This window comes from Coniophora puteana (assembly GCF_000271625.1).
Source record: "Coniophora puteana RWD-64-598 SS2 unplaced genomic scaffold CONPUscaffold_20, whole genome shotgun sequence".
Taxonomy (NCBI): Eukaryota; Fungi; Basidiomycota; class Agaricomycetes; order Boletales; family Coniophoraceae; genus Coniophora; species Coniophora puteana.
In genome coordinates this window covers 301402-326821 of record NW_006913072.1, presented here as the reverse complement: position 1 = coordinate 326821, position 25420 = coordinate 301402, and the positions used below count along the sequence as shown (strand labels likewise).

The 25420-nt window shown below is 52.3% G+C and overlaps 9 protein-coding genes across 9 annotated transcripts; all 9 read left to right on the top strand.

Annotated features, from left to right (window-relative positions):
• Positions 1-411: 411 nt before the first annotated feature.
• On the top strand, positions 412-2917 carry CONPUDRAFT_170125 (uncharacterized protein; the record flags this gene model as incomplete). The annotated part of the gene is made up of 10 exons (XM_007777225.1): positions 412-722; positions 784-966; positions 1019-1164; positions 1212-1334; positions 1390-1698; positions 1754-1903; positions 1957-2270; positions 2330-2368; positions 2428-2806; positions 2865-2917. 10 exons carry the CDS (start codon positions 412-414, stop codon positions 2915-2917), a joined length of 2007 nt encoding a protein of 668 aa, XP_007775415.1.
• Positions 2918-3134: 217 nt separating this feature from the next.
• On the top strand, positions 3135-4326 carry CONPUDRAFT_140517 (uncharacterized protein). The gene is made up of 3 exons (XM_007777224.1): positions 3135-3209; positions 3258-3939; positions 4016-4326. The coding sequence occupies exon 2, from the start codon at positions 3370-3372 to the stop codon at positions 3526-3528; it is 159 nt and encodes a 52-aa protein (XP_007775414.1). The 5' UTR covers positions 3135-3209; positions 3258-3369; the 3' UTR covers positions 3529-3939; positions 4016-4326.
• CONPUDRAFT_140516 (glycoside hydrolase family 61 protein) lies at positions 4326-5549 on the top strand. The gene is made up of 5 exons (XM_007777223.1): positions 4326-4507; positions 4562-4616; positions 4674-4891; positions 4951-5200; positions 5269-5549. Exons 1-5 carry the CDS (start codon positions 4352-4354, stop codon positions 5415-5417), a joined length of 828 nt encoding a protein of 275 aa, XP_007775413.1. The 5' UTR covers positions 4326-4351; the 3' UTR covers positions 5418-5549.
• Positions 5550-6254: 705 nt separating this feature from the next.
• Positions 6255-9203, top strand: CONPUDRAFT_170123 (uncharacterized protein; the record flags this gene model as incomplete). The annotated part of the gene is made up of 6 exons (XM_007777222.1): positions 6255-6526; positions 6583-6649; positions 6706-6917; positions 7695-7931; positions 8007-8088; positions 8154-9203. The coding sequence occupies 6 exons, from the start codon at positions 6255-6257 to the stop codon at positions 8340-8342; spliced, it is 1059 nt and encodes a 352-aa protein (XP_007775412.1). The 3' UTR covers positions 8343-9203.
• A 375-nt stretch (positions 9204-9578) lies between these two features.
• On the top strand, positions 9579-11846 carry CONPUDRAFT_170121 (uncharacterized protein; the record flags this gene model as incomplete). The annotated part of the gene is made up of 5 exons (XM_007777221.1): positions 9579-9741; positions 9798-10112; positions 10183-10853; positions 10915-10991; positions 11053-11846. The coding sequence occupies exons 2-5, from the start codon at positions 9942-9944 to the stop codon at positions 11844-11846; spliced, it is 1713 nt and encodes a 570-aa protein (XP_007775411.1). The 5' UTR covers positions 9579-9741; positions 9798-9941.
• A 3840-nt stretch (positions 11847-15686) lies between these two features.
• On the top strand, positions 15687-21649 carry CONPUDRAFT_133073 (uncharacterized protein). The gene is made up of 22 exons (XM_007777220.1): positions 15687-16047; positions 16112-16264; positions 16321-16401; positions 16457-16620; positions 16735-16881; positions 16967-17715; positions 17771-17907; positions 17968-18036; positions 18099-18290; positions 18358-18493; positions 18566-18750; positions 18819-19013; positions 19073-19267; positions 19320-19971; positions 20049-20127; positions 20185-20326; positions 20388-20543; positions 20597-20743; positions 20812-20959; positions 21012-21146; positions 21207-21336; positions 21393-21649. Exons 1-22 carry the CDS (start codon positions 15742-15744, stop codon positions 21565-21567), a joined length of 4473 nt encoding a protein of 1490 aa, XP_007775410.1. The 5' UTR covers positions 15687-15741; the 3' UTR covers positions 21568-21649.
• Positions 21650-21797: 148 nt separating this feature from the next.
• CONPUDRAFT_113411 (translation initiation factor eIF4e) lies at positions 21798-23878 on the top strand. The gene is made up of 4 exons (XM_007777219.1): positions 21798-22517; positions 22578-23130; positions 23197-23528; positions 23585-23878. The coding sequence occupies exons 1-3, from the start codon at positions 21850-21852 to the stop codon at positions 23488-23490; spliced, it is 1515 nt and encodes a 504-aa protein (XP_007775409.1). The 5' UTR covers positions 21798-21849; the 3' UTR covers positions 23491-23528; positions 23585-23878.
• A 496-nt stretch (positions 23879-24374) lies between these two features.
• Positions 24375-24584, top strand: CONPUDRAFT_93908 (uncharacterized protein; the record flags this gene model as incomplete). Its single annotated transcript, XM_007777218.1, has 1 exon — positions 24375-24584. The coding sequence occupies one exon, from the start codon at positions 24375-24377 to the stop codon at positions 24582-24584; it is 210 nt and encodes a 69-aa protein (XP_007775408.1).
• Positions 24585-24647: 63 nt separating this feature from the next.
• CONPUDRAFT_140511 (uncharacterized protein) lies at positions 24648-25417 on the top strand (the record flags this gene model as incomplete). Its single annotated transcript, XM_007777217.1, has 5 exons — positions 24648-24841; positions 24984-25024; positions 25116-25188; positions 25258-25318; positions 25386-25417. Coding segments are annotated over 5 exons (378 nt in total), but the record flags the coding sequence as incomplete, so codon positions are not given.
• Positions 25418-25420: the final 3 nt, after the last annotated feature.

Sequence of the window (25420 nt, the reverse complement as noted above, 5' to 3'; positions counted from 1 at the left end):
GCGCTCCTCCGGACAAGTGTAAGATTCATGGCTGTATGCGACTCTATCACTAGAGAAAGTCACTGCTAGTCCTGGCAGCGGGCGTCGGGGATCGCCTTCTTTGTGGTAGAAATCGAAGCTCAACAACGACCAGCTAAACACATGTTTTTCGCATTTACCCCGAAGGTGATATGCAGTTTTCCAGGTTAATCCTGCCTGCAGGCCAACATGCTGCGTGACGTTCAGTGGTGGCTGCTGGCTTATACACGATAGTACCTTAATTTCCTCCAATGCCGGTTCATATGACTGAATGGCTTTTCCATCCCATGTTTTATTGACGCCCATGTCTAGGAGTTGGGATCGTGCTCCCTCCTAGACGGGCATAAAAGCGGTCAGTGGCAAGGTTATCAGTATTGACATAACTCTCGACTCATGCTCGGTTTACCTCGTAACAGCTGGATCTCTGGGAAGAGTAGAGAGGACGAGGAGCGCCCTCTCCAACCGACTCCTCGCTCTCGCACAGAGCGGAGCCGCTTCAGCAGAATCGCCCCGGTACTCGTTCTTGGGCTTGGGCACCTGATCCTACTCGCGTTCGGATGGACTTTCGTGGCGGTCTTGCTTAACCACGAGTACTACCAGATTGCGCTCCCGGATGCGGCCGCCCGCGTAGCCCTCAATAATCCGCGTGGAGCGACATATCTAGCCAGTTTGGCCGCCACGGTGCTGAGTCTTCTGTCTTCTTGGTGCGTATGTAGTCCGGCGGTATCGCACGGTGCCTCTTTGCTAATGCTTTCCACGTGGTAGGCTTTTCGCCAGGGCAGTTCGCATGATATTGGCCACGGCGCTGATTGAGAAGCCCGTCTACTTGCACCGGTTTGGATTCTTGGTCACGCTTTCAAACTTCCGTCTCTTTTTCGACACGAAGTATCCCGCGTGGGCGTTTATCGCGCTGGTCGTGCTTCTGGCCGCTCATACGACCACATCCGGGTACGTGTTGATACCCTGTCGTGGACCTTGTTGACTGGACTTATTCCCGCAGATGGACGGCTCTCCTAAACCCAACTCTCATCCTGCTGCCAAAGTATATCACGGGGAGCGAGCTTAACATCAGCAGCCCTGCATTTTATGAGTTACTGGACTCCCAATCGATATACGCGACTGAAAGCGAGAACTCGATCACAAACAGTAAGCCCAACTTTTGATAACATGAGCCCACATTTTGACAAGGTCAGCGGAAATTGGGGCCCTCGAACTGTTGGGTGTGGCAACGCTTGCGGGCCAATCAGCTGCTGGATCGGATCTCGGGTTTCCCAGCTTCTTCAATTTTAATGGGGCGTCGTATAACCTGTCTACCGGTATGTTCTGACCAACACAATTACTTTCCTTCTATTCTTTAACTGATGGATATAGCTGGCGTGCTGCCGATGATCCCCGAGTACATCGCTGCCCACACCCAAGCGACAGGGTGGGGTCTTTCGTACTCAGGTGGACAGGTACCCTTAAACACTGTGGTGGAGACGAGGATAGAGGGGTTCCAGATGAATTACACGGTCAGACAACAAGGCCTCACAGCCAGCGTCGTATGCATTCAAACGTCCAACGGAACAATTGGCGGTGAATACCAGCCAATCACGTCACCGTATGGGACGTTCATTGGCACTGCTGGATATCGGTATTGGATTACGGCCGTCAACTGCAGCAGTGCTGGCAATGGCGAAGGTATGTGTCATCGTTTCCTTTCATTTGAACTGGCTCATCCATTACGTGTATTCAGAGGCAATAAGATCGCGTCAGACGGGATACATCACACAGACATTCAACACTGGTGTTGACGCCTGCCTCGGAGAAGGTATCGGGGATGGGTTCATGCCAATCATACCGTGTCCGCAACAGACTTTGACTCAGGGTAACAACAACAGCTTTGGTATGGTTCCCTACATACCGCTCTCTTTGTTTCAAAAAGGCTGATTAAAGCAGCGATCAAGATGGCCGGCCTGTGCAAATACAGCGCGATAAACTCGACCATTTGTCAGGTTACGCCGCTCGTCACTGACACAGTCGTCACCTACAACGGCGGTATCATCAGCCAGCAGTATATCGTCGACTCGTGGCTGCTCGGAGAGGTCAACCCTTCAGCCATGGCTTTCCTAGTCGGACTCGTAGACTGGATTGGGCAAACAGCGCAGGGCATGGTGAGCAACGACGTGGGAGACTCAGTCAACACCATACTGTCGTCTCTGCCGAACATGAATGGCACTTCAGCCAACGTGACCCTAATCAACGGTGTTATGGTGACATGTTTCTCACTTCTCAATCGCACGATTGAATGCTTACTGACAGTATCATTCAGGCGAACTATTGGCGAGGCGTCATTGAATTCGGAGGAACGGTATGTAGGATTAAGTCGTTTCGCACTTCCCTCGGTATTCAAGTCGGGTGTTTCCGCAGTTCCTCAGGTCTGGCTTCTCCGCCGCTGGAGACCTTCCGACCAACATGACATCCCCCATCAGCGGGCATGCCTATGTTCTCACCATGGGCTGGTCCAAAGGGTGGTCACCTCGGGCTGCCATTATTATCGTTTTCGCTATGATCCCACAGACGATCGTCTCCCTCTTGACACTTGTCATTCTGATTAGGTCTGGGGGCGATTCGCTCGGGTTTAGACCCGGCTTCGATCCCACAGATATCGCCGATGCCTTGTTGGCCACGTCAGCGAGTAACACCGCATCTGGGGGATTTCTCCCCAGAGAGCGGGAGTTAGTGATGAATCAGAAGAAGGTGGATTTGCACATAGGTGATGATGGAAGAATGGCGATGACGCTGAGTGGTTAGTACATGGTATATTGTGTGTACTTATAGCGTCGTATAATATGTGATGAGGGCAGAGAACCAGGTCCTGGTGGGCAGCAAGGAAAGATTCGGTCTCGGCGGCGATTGATTAGGATAGTGTACTAGAACACGATTCAGTAAGAGATACAGAACGTGTGAGCCATAATGAAGGCGTTGGGTCAGCCCATGGTCGTTCCGTGTGAGCAGAGCACGGGCAGGGCGGGGCAGAGCACGCAACTTGCGGAGCTTAAAGGCACCAAACAAGCGCGAATTCTCACGCGCACGATTGAAACCTTCGCTCGCTCACCATCGTCCATCTCTCGTAGGCCACCAACAGCCCAGCGCCTTCGAGCCCGACTCACTCACATTCGATCTCCTGTATTGAGTATGTTCACATCGAAGTGCATCCCTTTTCTAAGTGTTCTTGCCCCTTCTGATGACACTCTCAGATGCTAGGCACTGCCCAATTCCGAATTTCGTGGTTCAATTCCGAATTCACGCTCGATTCCGAATTCTAGATTTTGCACTCTCCGACTTGACTTGTCCTCCGAAGGTTTACGAATGGCTACCCTCCTTCTTGGACAGCTCTTGGGAATATTGAATGATCTCCGGACGCTCCCGGCGGCAAAGCGTAAAGTCTGTGAGAGATTGTCTGGCTACGGTAATGATCATCATGTGTACGTGACTCAGGTGATTGACTTTGACGTCGACCGAGCGTAATTACGCTCCCTTGTGGCTGCTTACGCCAAATGACCCTGGATATCCCGATCCCACCATCCCTTCTCCTTGAAAAGCGCAGCTCTCCGACTCGCGTTTCGGTTCTAGACGGGTTGCATCGTGGGTTGAAACATTGAGTTCGGATCTGGAATGTCTGGGAACAAAGAAGTGAACGCCCTGCTGCAGGCGACGATTCTTACTGTTGACTAGGCCAAAGGAGCGACGGCAAATCCGGCGGCCTCGGTCGCAGCCTCGGTAACATGGTGGACTGTGTCAGTATTCCTTCACTAAACGCCTTCAATCCGCCTCCCCGAGTTGAGCTTCGGTACTGTGATAAATCTTACTCGAGGCATTGGACCTAACTTCCGTGTGTTATGTTATATTTCATTCTAGGTTCTGTCTCTTGACCAGCTTGTGCGTAACGTGATTACATACCCTAGGTTATGGGAAGAATGCTGATGTCCGTTCTGTATGGGCTTGGCAACCACAGACTCTATTGACGCTCGCCGCAAATATGCCTCGGAGGTTGCCAAGCGGATCCCGACACATGACATTCGTGTGGAAAGAACCTCAGCTACACCCCTGAACAACACCAGGCAAATCTGCCTCGAGCTGGTCCCGTCGTTTTCCGCTGTACACCTAGCTTTGACCAGATGTTGCACTGTGGCGAGTCGACTTCGCGGGAGCCTCCGCAGTTCTCTCTCCGAGTCAATGGAATAGAAAGGTATAAAGGCAGCACTTCGTCGACTACTAAGCTCCAGCTCCTGCTACCTCCACTCCTACACCACCAGAAAACCGCTCTCACTCATACACTAACCGAACAAAAATGGCTCTTAAAGCTGCTTTCGTTGCTGCTGCCCTCGCCGCCAGCGCTTCCGCCCATGCCACGTTCCAGGACCTGTGGATCAACGGTGTTGACTACTCTCAGGCTTGCGTGCGTCTGCCGCAGAACCACGACCCCGTTGTCGATGTTACCTCCGCTGTATGTTACTATTTCACTGTATGCAGAGATGTCAGCTAACAAGTAGACACGTAGAACATTACGTGCAACGCTGCGCCCTCTGCCAGCGCGAACAAGTGTCCCGTCGTGCGTGAGTAGCTCCCATAAATACCCGAGGTTGAAGGGATGTTGACACTGGTTGATCTAGCTGGGGACAAGGTCACGGTCGAGATGCACCAATTGAACGGCTATCGCAATTGCACCACCGAAGCAATCGACATCTCGCACCTTGGCCCGATCAACTTGTACATGGCCAAAGTCGATGACGCGTTAACCGCATCTGGCCCCGACGCGGACTGGTTCAAGATCTCCGAGGCCGGTTTGCCCTCTGACAACCCTGACTACTGGGCCACCAATGTTCTCATTGTGCGTCTTCATTTTATAAGCTAATCCTTCGACGTGCTGACAGAGCGTCTCCAATCCAGGACAACTGCGGCCACTACACCTTCCCTGTTCCCCCTGTCGTGCCCGGCGACTACCTCCTCCGCGCTGAGGTCATCGCGCTGCACGAAGCCAACGTAACCGAAGGCGCGCAGTTTTACATGTCCTGCTACCAGCTGTCTGTCAGCGGCAACGGCACCGACGCCCCCGACACTGTCAAGATCCCCGGTGCATACAAGGCGACGGACCCCGGTCTCCTCATCAACATCTACCAGCAGCTAGACAACTACACCAGTGCGTTCTTTTTGTTATCGTCGTACTTGACATAATTTCGGAGCTGACGCGCGGTTTGTGCTATACAGTCCCTGGACCTGACCCGTACAACTCAGCGTCGCCCGTGATCGCGTCGACCGCGTGGCCCACCACCGCGACTTGGAACACGGCTCTCCAGCCCACCACGGTCTTCACGACCCTCCCGCCTGCTACCGCTACTCCCATCGGTATCGTCTAAGTTGATGGACCTTTTTTAAAGCACTACCGGGGTTTTCACGACTGGCGAAATATGTGCTTTAGGCTTTTCTAAGGATTAGAATGATGTACATGGATACACGGATGTCAAGGGAATTTCATCATTATAACTATCTTGTATCCTCCATTACGAACAGAGTGCCAAGATCAGCCCCAAGACCGTTAGATTAAGCCCCAGGGGTGCTTCGCATCACCGAGGCGACACGTGCAAAGGTGCATTTGCGTGCAGATAAAGTTCCTCGTCATTCTATCAGATAATTAGGCATGCTCCAAGAACTCAGCGCTCAGCTTCCGAGCAGGAGATTGATTACTATATCTCAAACTCGTGTCACATATTTAGATTGAAGTATTCTGCCCGTGAAGCGATGCAAGCGAGTAGTTAAGCCAAGTCAAGCGCCCAACTTCAAAGCGGCATGTCGCAGTACGTATCAAGCGCTCGGTATCTGAACGAGTGTGAGAATAATTCGGAGGCTTCGGTGTGGAGTGCGAGAAACTCCGACGTAATGAGGGAGGCGATGAGAGGCGATGTCCATATGTCCACGACATCGTCGACGTTTCTTGATCATGCCTGGTGTCATCACAGCTGTGGCAGTGTGCTAGTGGCCATGCTGTACCTCACTTTGCAACCTGCGCGGCAGCGAAGGTACCATAGAGCACAAAGGTGTGGAGAAATGATATGTTCTGGTGGTGCTTCTACCCCACAACTAGCACCGTTCATTGCCACCGATGTCATATATAAAATATCATGACCATACCGCAAGGAAGGCGGCGTAAACTCACACCATCCTCCCTGGTTTCACGTTTCTTCACTAACGCAAAGATGAAACTCACCTACAAGTCTTCTGACGTCCGCAACGCCTCTTTCGAGGACGAGAGCGGCCAAATCATGTACTGGGCCAACACTCCACGTGGAGTCGGCTCGCGCACAAGCAAGATCGTCAAGGCGCAGCCTCGCAGTTCGCCGGATCAGAACCTGCAAGGTTCCGTGGTCGGCGAAGTCGAGTGGGGTTTTGGCCACGACAAGCTCCGCTTCAATGGTGGTCAGGAGGTACGAGCGAGCGATTACATGCCCTCACACCGTTTTATGTGGAGGTACGGGAATTCGTTCATAGCCGTTCGTTTTATTCAGTCGCTGAATGCAAGCACAGATATCGAACATTTACTGCACCAGATCAGGGGGAATACAGTTGGCTCTTGAGTGATGATAAGTGCGAGGTTAGTAGTGGTGTGAGCATTGAAATCGAGTACTTACTAATGCTCATTCATGACAGCTTCGGTCAAAAGATCAGCGTACCATTGCTGTGTCGCACCCTCCAAAGAAGCACCTGTTCAGCGAGAACGAATTGCCGTACCTCGAAGTGCTATCAGGAGGCGATCACATCATCGATACGATCGTCTTCACGTTCGTGTTCGTTGACCACGTTCGCAAGACGAAGAGCGGCCATTACAAGGCGGCAACCAGGGTCTTCAAACCTGTAGGGTGGTTCGTTAGCAATGCTTCTGGTTGATTGTGAACAGCGAGAGCGATGACGGATAGGCCTACTGTAGATCACAACGGGGAGATGTACGAGTATTTACGACATTAATTGCATATTTATAACATACCATTACAGCGAAGAGTCGAGTTCTCTGCTCTGACTGGACGCTTGGAGGGCAATTCAGGCCATGTCGAGTTCTGAACGTTGACGTAGGAAGGAAGTCTTTGAAGGACGTCACGGCATGAGCGTTCCTCCGCCCTGTCGTTAGTCTTGGGTAACTGCCATCGCCAAGCTGTTGCTTGCTGTGACGTTGTCTCCATCTACAGCAACACAGCGATCCGTAGTGACACGTTGCGACAATGTGGCACTTGACCGAAATATTGACCACTCGGTCCCTTACCTCGGTTGACTTGGCAGATTGTCTAGAGTCCAGACAAGAGCTGACGTCGGTGATTACGTGGCGGTGCTCATAGACGCTGCCTCGGTATCTGCCGACGTCCTGCCGGCGCCCTTAGTCAATTACCAGCTGAGCTTGGCGACGCGCTTGCCCCGTCGTGGGGTGAGTGGCTCAGTTCATCAGAACTCGCGGGGCACTGCATGCTGCTTTCTTCAGCCTTCCTGTGAGGCCTCTCTGGATATGCGAGGCATATATAACTCTAAGAATACCTGGATAGTCTTATCCTCACTTCTACGACACCTACCAAACACCTACTGCCATCTCTTCTTCTTTGAGTACACCACATTGCAATGCTGCTCACACTCCACTGCAACGCCACGAACAGGACCACCTTCATTGATCAGAACGGCGTCGCGCTATACAGAACCGACATGCCGTGGAAGAAATTGCTCACAACGACGATCATCTACAAGGAGGGCGCACCCAATTCCAGTGAGAAGGTTACATCCGACACGACGATTGGCGAGATCAAGTGGTGCTTCATCCGCCGCAAGATCACGATCAACGGAGAGCAGATGGACGTAGACAAGTTCCTGGTTCCGGCCAAAGGGAAACTAACAGAGTGAGTACGCATCTCTCTGAACGTCGTCAACGGTTCGATCGATGCGAGAAGTTTATTGAATACCTCTGTCTGTAGTGTATTCAAGAAGCGAACGTTCCGAGGTCCCGACGGTACGATGTACGAATGGACCGTAAGCAAGGACTTGTACTCAAACGAGGTCTGTGTCAATGCACTTGATTGTCTCATACTATTTGACGCTGAAGGCTGACTCGGCTGTTCCAGCTTCGCATAAAGGACAGGGACTTACTGATAGCAAAGCTGCAACAACCGAAGAATATCTTCAAACAGAAGCCGACTCTTGAGATATATGCAGAGGCTGACCCTATTCTTGACCTTCTCATTACGACATTCGCATTCGTTGATATGGAGCGGAAGATCCAGCTGGGTGCTCTCAAACTTCCTATGATGTGATTGGAGGGTCATCTCCGACTTGATTTCATTGTTGTGCCACATATGGGACATTCAGCTCGTAATTTATTACTTTCTTCTCATATTTCATTGTCATCAGTCGATACATAATCACTACGCTCATGAACATCAACTTAACTAACCAATGGAGACGGTGTGATTCGAGGCCGAGTTCTTACCGTCCGCGATCAAAATGACTTCTTCTCATCTTTGTTGTTCCTACGAATGTGTTCGACGAAAACAAAAGTCGTTATGATCAGGTGAACCATGTGTATACCCGCAGGGAGGATCTCAAACGTGGGCGGATTAGTCCTGAGGGAACGAGCTACGGGGTTACCTCCCTTGGTTTGAAGCTGGCGATAGTGATGGGCACGGGAAGTTATGAAAACGAGCATCGCAGAAGTACGCACCTCGCACGTGTCTTGGCCTAGAATCCATCGGTACTCGCAGTTACCGGGACCAGTGAGAATGCGAGTTCTGCACCGCGATACATAGCACCCCAGTCCAGGGAAACCCAGGTCAGCTACACACATGCGCGTCATGTTTGAGCGCACCTTTTCGTATGACCTACCGCAGGAAGGAACTTCTGTGCGGGTACCTCCTGGTTCCCGAAGGTGAGCACATGCTGGTCAAAGCCCCAAGAAATTCTAGCAATGACAGTGCCATCTTCGATTGGCGAGTCTCGTTCCACTCTTATGATAGTTGAGAGGCGAGTTCCGTCTTCTTGGAACTCGGTGACGACACTGAAGAGGAGTTGACCGTCCTCGTCTGTAAACCAAGTATTGAGGACGTCGGTGTTCCAGGCCTTGTAAGTGAGGAGCATGACTAGAGCGAAGGAAAGGGCAAGGTCGGCAGACAGAAGGCAGCCAATATTAATGCTGTGCACGATATCGTGGTTAATGTTGCCGTCTTACAAGAAGTGCTTCCATCAAAAGGTGTGGGTCGGCCGAGACACCAAAGTCGGTGCCCCTGGTGATATACTGGAGCTTACGCGTTTTCGCTCAGGATCAAACCCTATCATACCCCTCGAACTTTTCATTGTTTCTTAGTAGTTCACAGGGACATCGGTAGGGTGCGGAAACATAAAACTGTCCAAGACCCCGAGTGGTTATGTAGCGTTTGGTTCCAAACTCCGCTCTCGGATGGCGCCGGCGCAGCCCTCTGCTGTTTCGTGTAGCGACGGCCAAGCGACGGCGACACACGAGCCTTCACAAGCAAACCTTATCGAGCCATCATGGTGCTTCGTACTCAACAGGAAGTTTCGGAGTTTCTGGTGCAAGGAAGAAATCAAGTCGAGCTAGCACTGGCACAGCCAGAACCGCAGCTTTCGCACTATCTCACGGAATCATTTGCCATCATAAGCGATCCGGATTGCAACGCCCTTTACAGGTGGTGCTTCCTGGTAGGAGTAGATCGTATGAGTGGTTGTTTGATACTTAGCATCCTTTCTTTTCTCAGGATTGTGTTCAGAAGAAGATTGCAGGGACCAGATCAGAAGAGCAAGCAAAAGAACAAGAACGACTTGGTCAGGAAGGGCATTGGGACTCCCTCGTAAAGACGTACACCCAAGCAGGCTTGGTAGAGGCACTGGTAGCCGTCTCTATGAACGGACCAATGAAACTACAGGAAACGTTGAGCACTGTATACGAAATCACTCCTCAGTTCGTGGCGATGGACACCATCAAGTCACTGCTGTCCACTGGTAGTATCCAAGAATGTTCACTGCTATTCGACAAGTTGCGCAAACTTGCGTTTCTCGACTTTTGTTTAAGGGTGAGCTCTGCGAGTACAATCAAACACGGGGGAAGGCTAAAGCGGTAGTCTCCGATGCGATGCCTCTTAGCGTGTAAACCACGGTGTGATGTATTGGCGTATAACCGCCATCAAGATGCTAGAGCACCTACTAGTAGCGAACAAGTTTAATCTTGCCCAAACCATTTCCTCCTCATCTGTTGGCGCCATTCTAGAAACTCTATGCACTTGCGCCCTTCAAGATCCAGACCTTAACTCTCAGGAGCTGAACAACCCATACACAAGCTGGCAGCATAACATGTATCCCGATTTTCGAAACACGAGCCTGTGGAACCAAGATGATACCACCAGGCAATGCACCGATAATCGTATCTTTGGCCTTGTTCAACAGGATGCCATGCAAGCAGTCTATGCTATTGCTTCGTCGAGTGAAGCGGTGCCGCTGAGGCTTTGGAGCCGTATTCTAAAGCGCAGGCCTATCGTCATAGATCTACTACTGGACTGCACAATCCTGGAGCGTCCGACGTATTATCCCGAGTCCGATGCAGCAGCTCTGGCTTGCGAGAGCTTCAACGCAATGTTCCGCTCCCCTCGATACCTGATCCCAGGAATAGCTGTCCCAGCCGAACTAGCATCGGAGTTACTAGATCTGCGGCACGTCACAGAGGCACTGAAACTCCTCACGCAAAACCAGGATTGGTCAGAGAGAATCATAGCTATCTTTACCAAGCAAGATGAGGAGGACGAGATTGCGATAAGAGAGTGAGTAGAATTTGTCTTCGTGATCTGAGATATCCGTGTGATACTCAAGAAACTGTGCCAGAAAACTGCGTAAACCCGATACCTTGATCCCAAATGCGCCCAAAGAGACGCTTTACAATAGCATTCAGAGAGATCACGGTATATGCATGTGCTTCTCTTGTGAAGTTAATGAACTAACGAGACTTCTTTCCCTCTATAGTTCGAGCTCGCGTTGCTATGCTTCGTCTTATCATCTCTCTCTCTCACGTCTCCGACCACTGCGGGATCAAGAACATCGAAATCGAGTCATTCCTACGTATCGCATACGAGGCATTGACGGATACAACATCCCAAAAGTACCTTCATGGCGATCAAATACCAGACGGCATAGCGACGGGGGTTGAAAGGATGAACGCAGGCCCACCGATGGACGTTCTGGGTGCTATAGCTCTCATCCGCTTGCTCGCAGTCCTTGCACATCGGAATGGCCTCACAAACATACAGCTGCTTCATAAACCTCCCCATGGCCTTTCTTCTACGACGTCTTTGGCTCAGATTCAACAAATAACACATCCAGATGTCATTCGGCGCGTCATCGCAATATGTATCGATAAAGCTAACAGTCAGGTCGAAGCAGGAAGTCAATGCACAATCCTGAGAAAAGACCTCGTTGCCTGCACACGGGCATGTAATGCATACCACTCGGCAACTGAGCTTCTCGTGGCGCTCGTGGGCCTCAACGATCACTCCGGCTCTCTATATGGAAAAGAAACGCAAGGCGTGCGGCAGATGCTAGCAAAAACCTTAGGGAGTGCGGCTTCCCTGTGGCTGCATCTCAAACGCTACAGCTCGGCGTACGCTTGCGCGGTTGCGGCTGTGAGGACAGCGGAAGATATACCGGAGTCTGAGGGTCGGAATCCAGCTATCATTGCCATGAACAGACGTCGAGCTCTAGAAGCAAAGAAGGGGATGGAAACTGACCACCATCAGTACAAGTATGTGCTACGACTGTGAGATACCTCAGAACTCGATTCCTTTACTATAGTTCACGTCAATAGCATCGCTAGCCTTTGTTGCCATGAAGCTTTACGGATGTGAAAATGAATGATGCAGAATATATTGCTATTTGTGTACACTAACTTGGGATGGATTCGTGATCAAAAGCTGGAGTGATGCAATAGCTCTTAAGGATGATTTTGACCTAACTAATGTGGGTGACGCTCTCCGTTCCATAGCAAATAATAGCAATGGACTGCAAAGTGCACCAGTAGGGTAACGGAAGCAGTTGAGGTTGGCGAGAACGTCCAGTTCCAAATCATGGAGGACGGACGAAAGGCACTCCTCCCCAGAGCTTAAGCGATGTCTGTACGTGGAATTCCGGCAGGATCTAAGCTTTATTATCTCTAAAACTCATGTAACTAAACAGATTTTCACCTTGATATTATTGAGATTACAGGAGCTGTATTACCTAATATATTACGCAGGATAATACGGGCCTTTTGTTCTAATGCCTTTGTCGTTTTATTTATGTGTCTACTAGATAATCAGCTTAGGGAAGCCCAGAATCGGTGCCCGTATGCGTCACGGCACATCACCAACTCGTTTTGCTTTTACGATCAACAACGTGTTTGGTGGCACTCAAATTTTCATTGTTATGTATCAAAGGTACAGATCCCAACTTGACAAAATGTGAGCTACTCCAAAGGCCATTATATGTGCAATGCATCAGCAAGTCTATTTCTTGATGTAAAGTCGCACTGCTAACTTCAATTTTATCTGAGTGGACTTTCGTAAGATCATACTACAAGTAGCTAACCCACCGCTACACCCTGTCGGCGTGCCGGACTAATTAACAGACATCGCAGACGCAGTTTCTTCCAATGCAGTCATCTTCAGGTTCTAAACACAATGCCAGGCATCAGCAATTCATCATTATAAGGCTAGTAACGTTGGAAAACACACCCGGAGCTGCAACGGGCGAGGCGTGAGTTTGCATCACCAGAAGGATAAGGGCCGCGAAGGAGACTGAAACGGTGATTTTCATGGCTTTCTCGAGGACCTTGAGTAAATGCAAGAGTAGACGATGAGGGAGTACATGAAATCCAACTGGCTTTTATATAAACTAAAGCTAGGACCAGTCAACTGCGGAGTGCACGCTTAGTTACAAGAAAGGTCCAGTACAAATCAATTGTTATCGTCATGGGGTGAGAGCCTTGGGGCGTTAATGCTTCTCACAAGCAGTCCCATGTCTTCTTTAGGAACAAATCATCATTGCAAACCATCACTTTGATGCTTGGCTTGTTCTAACGTCGAATAAAGTGGAGATAAGCATGGTCAATGCCAATGCAACCATGCGGAGCCACTGGTGGTGAAATTCGAGGGGTCGGATCAGGAAGATAAAGTCTTGGATCACATCGAAGAAACCATTCACGTAAGGCCTAAAGAGAATTGTTCCATCCGTAATCCACTCTATGACTCGGATATACCTCTAGCTATCTATAAGTGCAAGCAGAGGACATCGAGTCTCTATCCCCAATGAGAGTGTATACTCTGGCCTGACATATTACGTTGGTTTCGGCGGAGCGTTGGTTTTTGTGAACACATACTAGGTTTCTGTCAAATAGGAAACACTTTAAAACTAATGTGGGCGCCTCAGAGCCGTTTTGTACCTTACACTACTAAATTTTGTTCGTTTGTCTATTGTACGTTTTTGTCAAGCCTTTGTCCTAAGATAGGCCCTCTGGAAACTCCGATATGCCGTAGCGGCGTGAGAGCCGCTTCTGTCTTGTGTCCAAAACTAGTGGGATGGTGATGCGACAATGTATTCGTCGTGATTGGTGACATGGCAGTTAAGTAAAACGCCGCCGTTGCAGGATCAAACTCAAAAGATGTGTTAGAAAGTCAGTCCTAGGTACTGAAGGAGGCGAGCCTGGAGAATAGGCTTGTAACTTCTGATGGTCAATATTAAGATGCAAGGGACTGATCGAGCACCTGATATACCCACACCGTACACGCATCGCGCGGAAATTCTCCTGTTATCTACTATCATCTAAGGTACCACAAGCGACCTCATGGGTCTCGTAACACCAAGGCGGGGACTTCGCGAGCTTCGGTGATAGCCATCCTGTGCAGAAAATGGTCTTTTACCTAAAATTCCAGGAGTAGCACGTCCTTATTGCTGGAGCCGACATCGGTAGTGCTGCTCGAGAGACTGGCCTCATGATGTAGGCATCCGACTCATCTCGGAGATTGAATTGAGGCTTTGACTCTGTGAATTCTTGCCAAAACGTTGTTGAAACATTCTTTCTTCCCCATCGTGCGCTAATATGAGGCGGTATGCATTGAGAGGACAAACGAATGGCCTCAACGGTTTTCCAATAATTCATAGATGGTAAACCCCATTACTTCCTTGACATCCTCGTTCCCATCGGCCAACAAAGGTTTTAGGATTCACGCTCAAATGGGGCAATCCGCCGATTGCGCTTCTAGTCGGTTCTCGACTACCTTCATACTAGATAGAAACATATACGCTTCTTCATAAATAATTTAGGGTATCCGCAGTATATAGGGCTTGGTTTGCCAGAGCTTCTGCCTCCATATATTCTCGGAGCTTACACGCAGTCACTACTGCCGGATCTCAAATCCAACAAAAGGAATCACCATTAGCTTGACGTCGCAGTTCAATGATGAGCTCCACAAGGCCGCCTCGGGCCGAACGGTAGTTCAACTTGTAAATAGTCTGATACAGTTGCCGCATGTGGGTAGACGTACGGCACAAGAAAATAATGCGGCCGTTTACAGCATCAATGTATACAGCCCCAGGCTGTAATGATAAGCAAGTCGAGTTAAAAAGAAGATGTGCATGCGTGGGATCTTATCGGAAGTCCCGTTGGGTCCTGGAAAGAGCACGACAAGTCTACTACTGAGGGGAAAGATGGAATCAAACGATAGCAGTGCACATCTCATGCGTATCTAGATAGCTATCTGCCTTTGGTTCAGTTCAATTCAGCTCATGTTGACTTCCATGATGCGAGGCACATCCAGTAGCGTGATAAAGGTTGTATTTAGCAAGCATCATGTACCAGTTGGATGGAGAAATGCTAGTCATAGAGGAGCAGCCCTGCCTACGACATGATGCATGACAGGTTGAGACGAACGCTGGCGCTGAAGAGTTCGGTGACCATTGCCTGTTCAGCCGTTAGCATTCATATAGACAAAAACATGCTAGAAGGATGTTGGGAATAAAATATTAATGAGATGAGGCGCATCTTCATGCAGAGAATCAGGCAATAATGATTAAATAGCTCGTCAAACAGCCCATCCTGCTCTCCGTTACTGCCAGAGTCTAGCGGGAGCTTTACTATGTCCAAGGCTACGATGGATATACGGTTCTCAGGCCATCCTCTACCGTCTTTGATGACATCTGCACCTCTGTTCCAACAGCGGTTATCAAAGTGTCACCAAACCAGCATGGTTGCAAGCAAATTGAAAGTCTGGGAAAAGGTGTTCCATCGATCATTCCGACCAACCGACCCCAACCGGATCTATCTAACATCGCCATTAACAGACGCCGGGTTCAGGAAGCGAAAGTGGCAATGGAGACTGACCATCGTGTATACGTACATTTTTGACTCGCAAACGATTTGATTCGTATATATGTCAATAGCTATATATGATACACTAGCGACGTTCGTATGATTACACCGTCAATTCAAAGTACTTCACTGTCGAACAAGGCGAGATGGCAGGCTCAGATAGGCGCTCAGCTAGAGGCGCCCGTCGGCTCGGTCCGGAGTTAAACCCAAAGAGGAAACGCGGGCGGACGGCAGCCAAAGAGACACGCGCGAAACTCCTCCAGTTGACTTGCAACTGGCAGAGGCGCATATTTGCATCGCGAGTGCTGTCAAACATGCACGCTCTCCGACACGACATCCTCCCTGCGAGCGGCACAGAGTTTGCTGTATCACTCAAACTCACGCCTTCGTCTCTCAACGAGTACTCTACTTCGTCTTCTCGCGTTCTGTCCAACCTCGTCACTGCACGCTCCAATATCATACGCATATACGAGGTCCGCGAGGATGCTGCATCGCTTTCGTCCCAGGTGGAGGCTGAGAAGGAGCGGAAGTCGCATGTGAGGAAGGGAACTGAGGCGGTGGAGGGCGAGGTTGAGATGGACACGGGCGGCGACGGTTGGGTGAATATGGGTTCCGTTAAGGTGTGTTTGGCTCTTTCATTCCTTGCTGTTATCAACCAAGCTGACTATGTGTTCAACATTCTAGTCCACTTCATCAGGTCCCCCCACCGTCACCCGCTTTCACTTCGTCAGAGAACATGTCGTACATGGGATTGTCACGGGCATGGACTGTATACGCACCATATCCTCCAATGAAGACCGAATGGACCGTCTTCTTGTCTCGTTCAAGGATGCCAAAGTGTGTAAAGTTGCTTCGATACCTGAACTACGACGCTCAACCTTGTCGTGTTCTAGATTGCCCTCCTCGAGTGGTCAGATGCCGCGCACGACCTCATTACAGTTTCCATTCACACGTATGAACGGTCCGAGCAGCTAGTAAGGACTTGTTTGATGTCACATGCGTCTTCGTCAACTAATCCTAACTCTCTAGATGTCCATCGATGCTCCGTTGTTCCGTTCGTCTCTACGAGTCGACCCTCTTTCGCGATGTGCAGCGCTTTCGTTGCCCAACAATGCCTTAGCAATTCTACCCTTCTATCAGACTCAAGCAGAGTTCGACGTTATCGAAGGAGAGGGGGAAACCGAGGGCATGCGGTATGTCATACCATTTGTCAGCTTACTTCATGCTGACTCAATTTTCGCCCTGTCCTTCCTCTTGTGCGATGCCGTCTTTTTGTTGCTCGCACCGGCGGACTTCGGAAAATGAAGGGATGTACCGTACTCGCCGTCGTTCATATTGGACCTACCTGTGGACGTAGACTCGTCTTTGTGCAATGTCATTGACTTTGCTTTCCTTCCCGGGTTTAATAACCCCACCCTCGCGGTGCTTTGCCAGAGTGAACAGACATGGGCCGGGTGAGCACTCCTGAGACCAATTTCGACCTCACCCTATCTTGGCTGTCATTCCATCATCGAGCTCGACTCACTATTTGTTTTTCAGTCGACTCAAAGAACACCGCGACACAACGCTCGTCGTCACATTCACCCTCGATCTCCTCTCGTGCACGTTCCCCATCCTCTCCACGTTACGTGGCCTTCCCTCCGACGCATTCTCCCTCTCGCCCGCGACGCTCCCTCCCGACTTCACCAGTGGCTTGAGCGGTGGCGCATCCAACGCACACGGCGTCGTCGTCCTCACACCCGACGCGGTGCTCTACGCGGACCAGGCACGCTGCGTCGGCGCAGCCGTCAGTGGGTGGGCGACACGCACGAGTGACTTGAGCATCAGCAACGCGTACCTCACCGGCGGCACAGCCAAAGACGCGGAGGGAGACGTGAAGCCGCTCGCGCTGGAGGGCGCCTTCCCGCTGCTGCTCACGCCGACTGCACTGCTGCTTGTGCTGAGGAGCGGGGAGATGCACGTTGTGAGGTTGGTTACGGAGGGACGCAGTGTTGGGCGTGTGGACGTGGGGCCCTGTGTAGGGCAAACGGTTATGCCGGCGACGGTTGTGCGTGTCAAGGCACCACAGCGAGCTTTGGGCCAGGGCCAAGGCGAAGGGGAGAAGGCGAAGGAGAGGCGAATGGTGTTCGTTGGCTCTATTGTTGGTCCAGCGACGCTGTTGTCGGCGGAGCGTGTTGAAGAGACTGCCGCTGCGAACGGGAACGGGGTGAATGGGAGTGGTGCTAACGGGCATGTGGAGAATAAGGATGCGGGGATGGAGATGGACGTGGACTTGGATGACGATGACGGTATGTACCTGAGTTTTATCCTGCCTCAGATCGAACACTGAGACGCATATCACAGACTTGTACGGGCCGACCACGCTCACGTCTCAGCCCTCCTCTGGTAGTGCGGAAGAGGCTCTGCGTTTCGCATTCTGTGACGCGATACCCGCTCATGGTCCTATTCTCGATATGGCATTTGCTCTCGGTAAATGGGGGGTGCGCTCACGTTTCATTCTTCCCCAGCCTGTCTGCTTGCTAACGCAACTTCCACGATAGGACCGATACGTACCCGAGCTCGTGGCCTCAACTGGCGCTGAGCACCTCGGCGGGTTCACGCTCTTCCAGGTAAGCCCACCTCACATCGTATCATAGCATTTGCCTGATGTCTTCTGTCTTCTCCCTCGCAGCGCGACCTTCCAATACGCACAAAACGTAAGCTACACGTCCTCGGTGGCGCCCGTGGTATCTGGTCTATCTCCGTGAAACAGTCGCCGCGCGGAAGCGCCGCTTCATCTGCAGGTGCTGGCCCAAATCCGGAGCTCGCGAATGATACGGTGGTCATCAGCACGGATGCGAATCCGAGTCCTGGAGTCTCCCGAGTACGCCCTTTTCTCCCCTCAGCTCTCCCCGGGCCGAAGAATGGATGCTGACACTAAATCTGGACAGATTGCGACACGGTCCACAAGAACCGACCTGGCCATCCCGACCCGCATACCAGGCACGACCGTTGGCGCAGGCCCGTTCTTTGGGCGTACGGCAATTCTGCATGTCATGACGAACTCGATCAGGGTCCTTGAGCCCGGTGCGTCTCCCCCTTCTTTTCCCTGTCTTTTTTCCTCCCATCATTGCTCATTGTGATCTGGATGTTGTGTAGATGGTACGGAACGCCAGTCGATCAAAGACACCGACGGGAATATGCCACGGGCCAAGATCCGGTGGTGCAGCATCTGCGACCCGGTGGTGCTCATCATCCGCGAGGACGACACGCTTGGCTTATTCATCGGCGAGCCGGAGCGGGGCAGAATCAGGAGAAAGGATATGTCGCCTATGGGCGAAAAGGTGCGTCCCTTCGTATCAATCACCGTTGGGGTGAGTTGGCGGTGCTGACGGATGGATGACGATAATAGTCCTCGAGGTATATCGCAGGGTGCTTCTTCGCAGACACGAGCGGGTTGTTTGAGGCGTTCATGGATCCGAAGGCTGCTGCTGCGTCATCAAAGGGCGACAAAGACAAGGGCGCGACGCAGACGATGCAGAGTGTTGTGAACGCTGCGACGAACAGCCAGTGGTTGGTTTTGGTGCGGCCACAGGGTGTACTGGAGGTGCGCTTCTTTCAGGCAATTGGGAGATGCTGCTGACGGTGTTTTCTTGTTTGGAGTAGATATGGACGCTGCCCAAGCTAACCTTGGTCTTCTCGACTACGCTGATCGCGACGCTTGATAACGTCTGCGCGGACTCGTACGATCCGGCAGCGCTGTCGCTTCCGCAGGATCCACCGCGCAAGCCACAAGAGCTGGATGTTGAGAACATCGTTATGGCGCAGCTCGGGGAATCGAATCCTACGCCGCATCTTATGGTTGGTCGCCCAAATTCTAGATGAGAAGAATGTTCTAACCGCTATTATCTAGGTCTTCCTCCGCTCAGGCCAAGTAGCCATCTACGAAACCGTGCACCATCCGCCCCCGCCCGACCCGTCCGCTCACGGTACGCGCAACGCCTACCTCAAAATCAAATTTGTCAAAGTTGCATCAAAGACACTTGACGTCAAGCACGCCACGGATGATCCTTCCTCTTCGTCATCCGATGGTGCGTCCGCGTCCGCCAAGGCAACAGCGAGCGTGCTCGCGGAGCAAAAGCGCATCTCGCGCGCATTCATACCTTTCACGACATCTCCTCCTCGCCCCGGCCACCCGGGCTCGTCCACGACGCTGAGTGGCGCGTTCCTCACGGGCGACAAGCCGCACTGGATCATCCGCACCGACGCAGGCGGCGTCCGCCTGTATCCTTCCGGGCACGCGCTCGTGCACGCGTTCTCCGCGTGCTCCCTCTGGGAGTCGCGGGGCGACTTTCTGGTGTACTCGGACGAGGGTCCCACGCTGCTGGAGTGGGCGCCAGATTTGGAGGTGCACGGCCCGTTGCCGAGCCGGAGTGTGCCGAAGGGGAGGACGTACGGGAAGGTGGTGTATGAGCACGGGAGCGGGCTGGTTATTGCGAGTGCGGATGGGTGGGCGAGCTTTGCGAGTTATGATGAAGATGGGGCGATCGTTTGGGAGCCGGATGGTGCGTTTGGTTTCCTGTGTTTCTGAGGCTGGATGTGCAGGATGGTTTGGCTGATTGGTGGCGTTGATGTTTTGTAGCGCCTGGTGTGGCTTTCCCGAAGGCGGACTGTTCGACGCTGGAGTTGATTTCGCCGGAGTTGTGGATAACGCTGGACGGGTACGTGTTTTCTTTCTTTGTAGCCGTATAGAGTCCGGTGCTGATGCGGATGGGTAGATATGAATTTGCACCCAACGAATTTGTGAACGCCGTGGAAGTCGTCACGCTCGAGACGCTCAGCACCGAGACGGGCAGCAAAGAGTTCGTCGCGGTGGGGACGACGATCAATAGGGGCGAGGATCTCGCTGTGCGGGGAGCGGTACGTCCCTTATTTTTCTTTACTTCTCCTTTAATGGCAACGAGGCTGACGTGTCTCACAGACGTACATCTTCGAAGTGGTCGAAGTCGTGCCCGACCCGTCGTCAAAACTAGATCGGTGGTATAAGCTGAAGATGCGCGTGAGGGACGATGCGAAGGGCCCTGTCACGGCGCTGTGCGGGATCAATGGGTATTTGGTTTCGTCTATGGGACAAAAGGTGCGTTTCACTTTTCCCCTTGAACATTTCGAGGCTAACTTAAGGGACACTAGATCTTTATACGTGCGTTTGATCTGGATGAGCGGCTCGTGGGCGTCGCGTTCCTCGATGCAGGGGTGTACGTTACATCGCTCAAGGCGCTCAAAAATCTGCTGTTGATTGGAGACGCGGTGAAGAGCGTGTGGCTTGTTGCGTTCCAGGTTCGTCTCCTTCCCCGCTGACTATCGCTCCGAAGTTGGAGCTGAAATTCTGTTGTGCCGGAACATAGGAGGATCCGTACAAGCTCGTCATTCTCTCGAAGGACATACGGAGGCAATACGCCGCCTCGGTCGACTTTTTCTTTGCGAACGGCGAGCTGTCGATTGTGACGGAGGACGAGGAGGGTGTGCTAAGAGCGTATGAATACGATCCCAATGGTAAGCGAATATTTCTTTCCATTGTTTATGTATTATGTTTGACGCGGTGCAGATCCGGAATCAAGAAGTGGTCAACAGCTATTGTGCCACACCGAGTTCCACGGGCACAAGGAGTGTTCGACGACGTTGACGATTGCGCGGAGGACGAAGACGGAACACGAGATTCCGCAGGCGAAGTTGATCTCAGGTTCGTCGCCTTCATGTCAACTACGTTGCGTGCTTCATAGATGCTGATGGGATGCGGCAGGTTTCGGGGATGGCTCGCTGTCAGCGCTCACGCCGGTGGATGAAGCGGCGTTCAAGAGGCTGCAGCTGCTCCAGGGCCAGCTGACACGGAATGTACAGCATATTGCTGGGCTGAACCCGCGTGCGTTCCGGTGCGTCCTTCGCTTACAGCTTCACAGAATTCTCTGATGTACTAACCGCCTGGTAGAATTGTGCGGAACGAAACGGTGTCAAAGCCACTATCCAAAGGTATTTTAGACGGGCAGCTGCTGAGTTCGTTTGAGGCGCAGGGCATCACGCGGCAGGGCGAGATGACGCGGCAGATTGGGACGGAGCGGACGACGATACTGCAGGAGTGGATTGGGCTGAATACGCCCTGGTGATGTTTGTGACCTGGGTACAAAAGTAGTAGAGTAATGTACTTGTCGATTATTGCTAAGTAAGCCCTAAATACGATATCATTTTGAGGTGTCATTTAGATGGCCCTTGTTTTGTTTTTGTTCTGATGGACAAAAGGAACAGAGCGCGGGAAGATGGTATGGAGGTGTGGCTGTGCTCCCTGTGCCCTGTTAGATGGTGTCGAGTTGTGGCTGTCTCCGTCTCGGTCGAGCTTGACACTCGCTCCTCCGATCCACCATCGACCGCTCCCTGCGACGTCGTTGACAATGTCCAGCCCACCCACGACCACCGCTGCAGGCCCTCTTCATGCTCCAAAACCTGAACGGGCCTCTCCTCTGGCTGCAGGTGGACGTCCTCCATCTCTCAACCAGCTTGCAGCGAGGATGTCACTGAACAACGCCAACGCTGGAACATCATCCAGCAGCACTGCGTCCCGCCCCAGGCTTCCCGTCTCGGTCTTGCGCACGGGCAGCGCAGCCAGCACCCTGTCCGCCTCGACCAACGATTCCATGGCAGTGAATGCACCGACGACCCGCTCTGTATCTCCTGCTGCGACTGCCACGCCGCCCCAGTCCACCACTCCCTCCATCCCTGAGGACGGCCCTCTTCCCCAGTCCTCGCTGTCCTCCTCCGTCACCTCGGGCGCAGCCGCCGATGGTGCCGCCGCCGCTGTCGCAAGCAACGGCGAGCCCGATCCGCTGACGAGCGACCGGCTCGAGCTGCACGACGCGGAGAACCCGCCCGCGCCACCCGAGAAGAAGGTCAAGGGGTACAAGAACATTCCCAGCTTGGATGCGATCACGGCGAGGCTGGCGAAGACGCGCTCGCTGTCGATCGACGGGAGCGCCCGCCCGCCCGAGGCGGCGATGATCGAGGATCCGAAGACGCCCGGTGTGCCTGTGCGTGCGCCGGAGCATCCGTTGCAGTTTGACTGGTGTGTATCTTGTTGTGTATATGCGTTACATGAGGGTAGTCGCTAATGGTACCTGCGCAGGGTGATCTATCACGACACCAAGACTAAAGTGCCATTCACGCCCGCGCCCGCTCCTGCCCCCGTTGTTGGCGATGGCACCGCCTCCGGCCCAGCCTCAGCCTACCCGCAGCCCGTCGAGCGCGCAGACTATGAAGCTGGTCTTACGGTTATCGGCGAATTCGACAGCGTCGAAGGCTACTGCCGCTACTTCAACTGGCTCAAGCCGCCCTCGGCGCTTGATAAGAACAGCAACTACCATCTGTTCAAGCAGGGGATCAAGCCGATGTGGGAGGACCCGTCAAACGCGTCGGGCGGCAAGTGGGTGCTGACTATGAAGAACAATAGCGCGCTGCTGGACCGCTGCTGGGCGTGGCTGACGATGGCGCTGGTCGGGCAGGAGCTCGAGGAGGGGGACGATATTTGCGGGGCGGTGGTCAGTTTGAGGAGTAAGGTGGATAGGATACAGGTGTGGACGCGGAGCAAGGAGGATGTGGAGAGGTTGAATGGGATCGGGAAGAAGCTCGTGAAGCTGTTGGATGTTAGTGAGGCGGATGGGATTGGGCTGGAGTTCCAGGTTCGTGTTGCTTTTATCTTCCTCATCCTCTCATATGTCTCTAATATGCACTCGATGACACTTTAGTACAACACCGACGACCGTCCCCTCCCGAACAAGTTCCTGGCCATTCAGGCCATGCCCAACTCGACCTTCCGCCCGACTTTTAGCCATCGGCAGTCGACCGGACCTGGTACGCCGACGACCCCTGGTGTACCCTTGGGGCTGCCCCCAGTCCAGGACATGGGAAGTACACCTATGGGTGCAGGACCGGGTGCGGGCGTGAGTATGGCTCCAGGCGCAGGTGTGCCAGCGCCTGGTGGTGCCTTTGGGAGCTTTGGCGTTGGGAATATTGGTGGGTGGAGGGGGCGGAAGACGTGAGCGTGAAGAGGTTGGGTCGCCGTTTGAGGTGTTGGAAGGTTTGTTCGTTTCATTCATAGCTCACCTGCTGAACTAATTTTTCGTTATTTTTCAGGCTCTCGCCGTGTTTTCTATTCGTGTGGTCGAGGTGTCGAGGTCAAAGCCCTGGTGCTGCGAAAAACATGTAGCTGTCTATCATCGTTCATTGACCTTACTACCATCATCATTGACTTCTTTTCACTGTTAAACTCGCCACTTCGCGATCCTTCGTAATGTATATATCTTTCCGATTCCGCATATCCAGTCCGTGAACGTGTAGCAGCTGTAGCACTAGTAAACTTTTACTGTAACTTGAATGAATCGGCCAAGCGACTGGAGGCCAATGGCGAGGGTCGTGGCTTATTATTCGATGTATGTTGCTTCGCTTCGAATAACTGTGGCTCGGGGTCAATGCTTCACAGTACAGAAATGAAAATGCACGGACTTGTAGCACTGCTTATCTGCCGTCAGCGTGCTGACGAACGCGGATCGGCGCAAGAACGGACGCGTCGCGTCTTCCACTCGCCGCTCAGCTAGCACTCACGCTCACCACCTCTCATATCGCAGTCTAGCACTCATCGGACTCCTTGTCAACTACTTGCCGTGTCTTAGCGCCGTTTCAGAGGTGATCTTCTGTCCATCGCCCAGCCTTAGAAAGGACCAACTTCAGGATGGTCACCGTTATGACCTGCTCATACGTATGTTTTTCCCATTTTCGCCTCGGGAGGACATTGGTTCGGGGAAGGCCGAGAGGTGGCATGAAGTGTATCTCCAGAGCCGGATGGTGAACAGCTCCATGGGCAATCCATCCTCTCGAACAACTCACCTCGCTCAAGCTCGTCTCAAAGGCTCAGTGTGCATCCAGAATGCCGTGTGCATGCCCCAGTGAACTCTATTCGAGCATCATGCATCATGCATCGTGCATCGTGCTCAAATTACCACCTTCTCAACGTTCCAACGCGTATCCGGGACCCATCCTGCCTCTCTGGGTGTCCCTCGTGAACGTTCAACGCTTCGCGAATTCAATGCCTTGCACAAGCGCTGAGAAACGAGCTGTCCATTGCGGTGCCCGTTGATGCACGAGGCGACGGGGACCTCAGAGGGCGAACTCTAATCTGGCGCTCGCAATCCTGCGTGGAGGGAGATGCTGCTGGGTGAATCTGTGGTTCGCCCTTTCCCTCTCCTCCTACCCCCATACCGTGCTTACGTTCGTCGTAAAATCGCTCTCCGTCGTCCTCAAAATTTCGCTGCTCAACGTCCCAGAAATTATCGTCATTATCTTCATCGTCGTCAAGATTGTTGTCCGTCTCCCCTGTGTCGACCTCTCTTGCTGGTACGTCTTGTCGTCGTTATGATCGATATCTGTATCGCGAGGATGTCGCTCCGACGGCGTTACAGTCGTCGCATTCCCTTGTCCTTCGTCCCTCCACCTCTCATCCTTGTCGTGATCGACGCTGATCGAGCCCATCCCGCAGTGTCCCAAGGATCACGCCTTTCTCTCGTCGCTATCGTCAAGGTACGCCCATCTGACCTTCCATCTGTCAACCTCCTCCTCCTAGTCTCCTCCTCCTCTTCTTCTCGCTCTGACCGGCATTCGGTTCGTACAGAAAATCCAAACCCCAAAAATATCTCGTCTCTCTTGCTCTGTTCCCTTCTCGTCTTGTCTCTTCTCGTCTCAAGGTATGCCCCGCGATCCCTTTATCTCGAACTTTGCTCCCGCTGATAATGTCTCCGCTCGCCTACCTCCAGAAACTCTCAAAATAACAAAAACATCTCGTCTCTCTTCCTCCGTTCTGCGTCTCCTTTCAAGGTATGTCTCTCATTTTTATCGCGACGTATCTTCCGTATCATTTTCCGGTTCACTAATCGTACCTCAGAAATTCTAAAACCGACAAAAACATCTCGTCTCTTT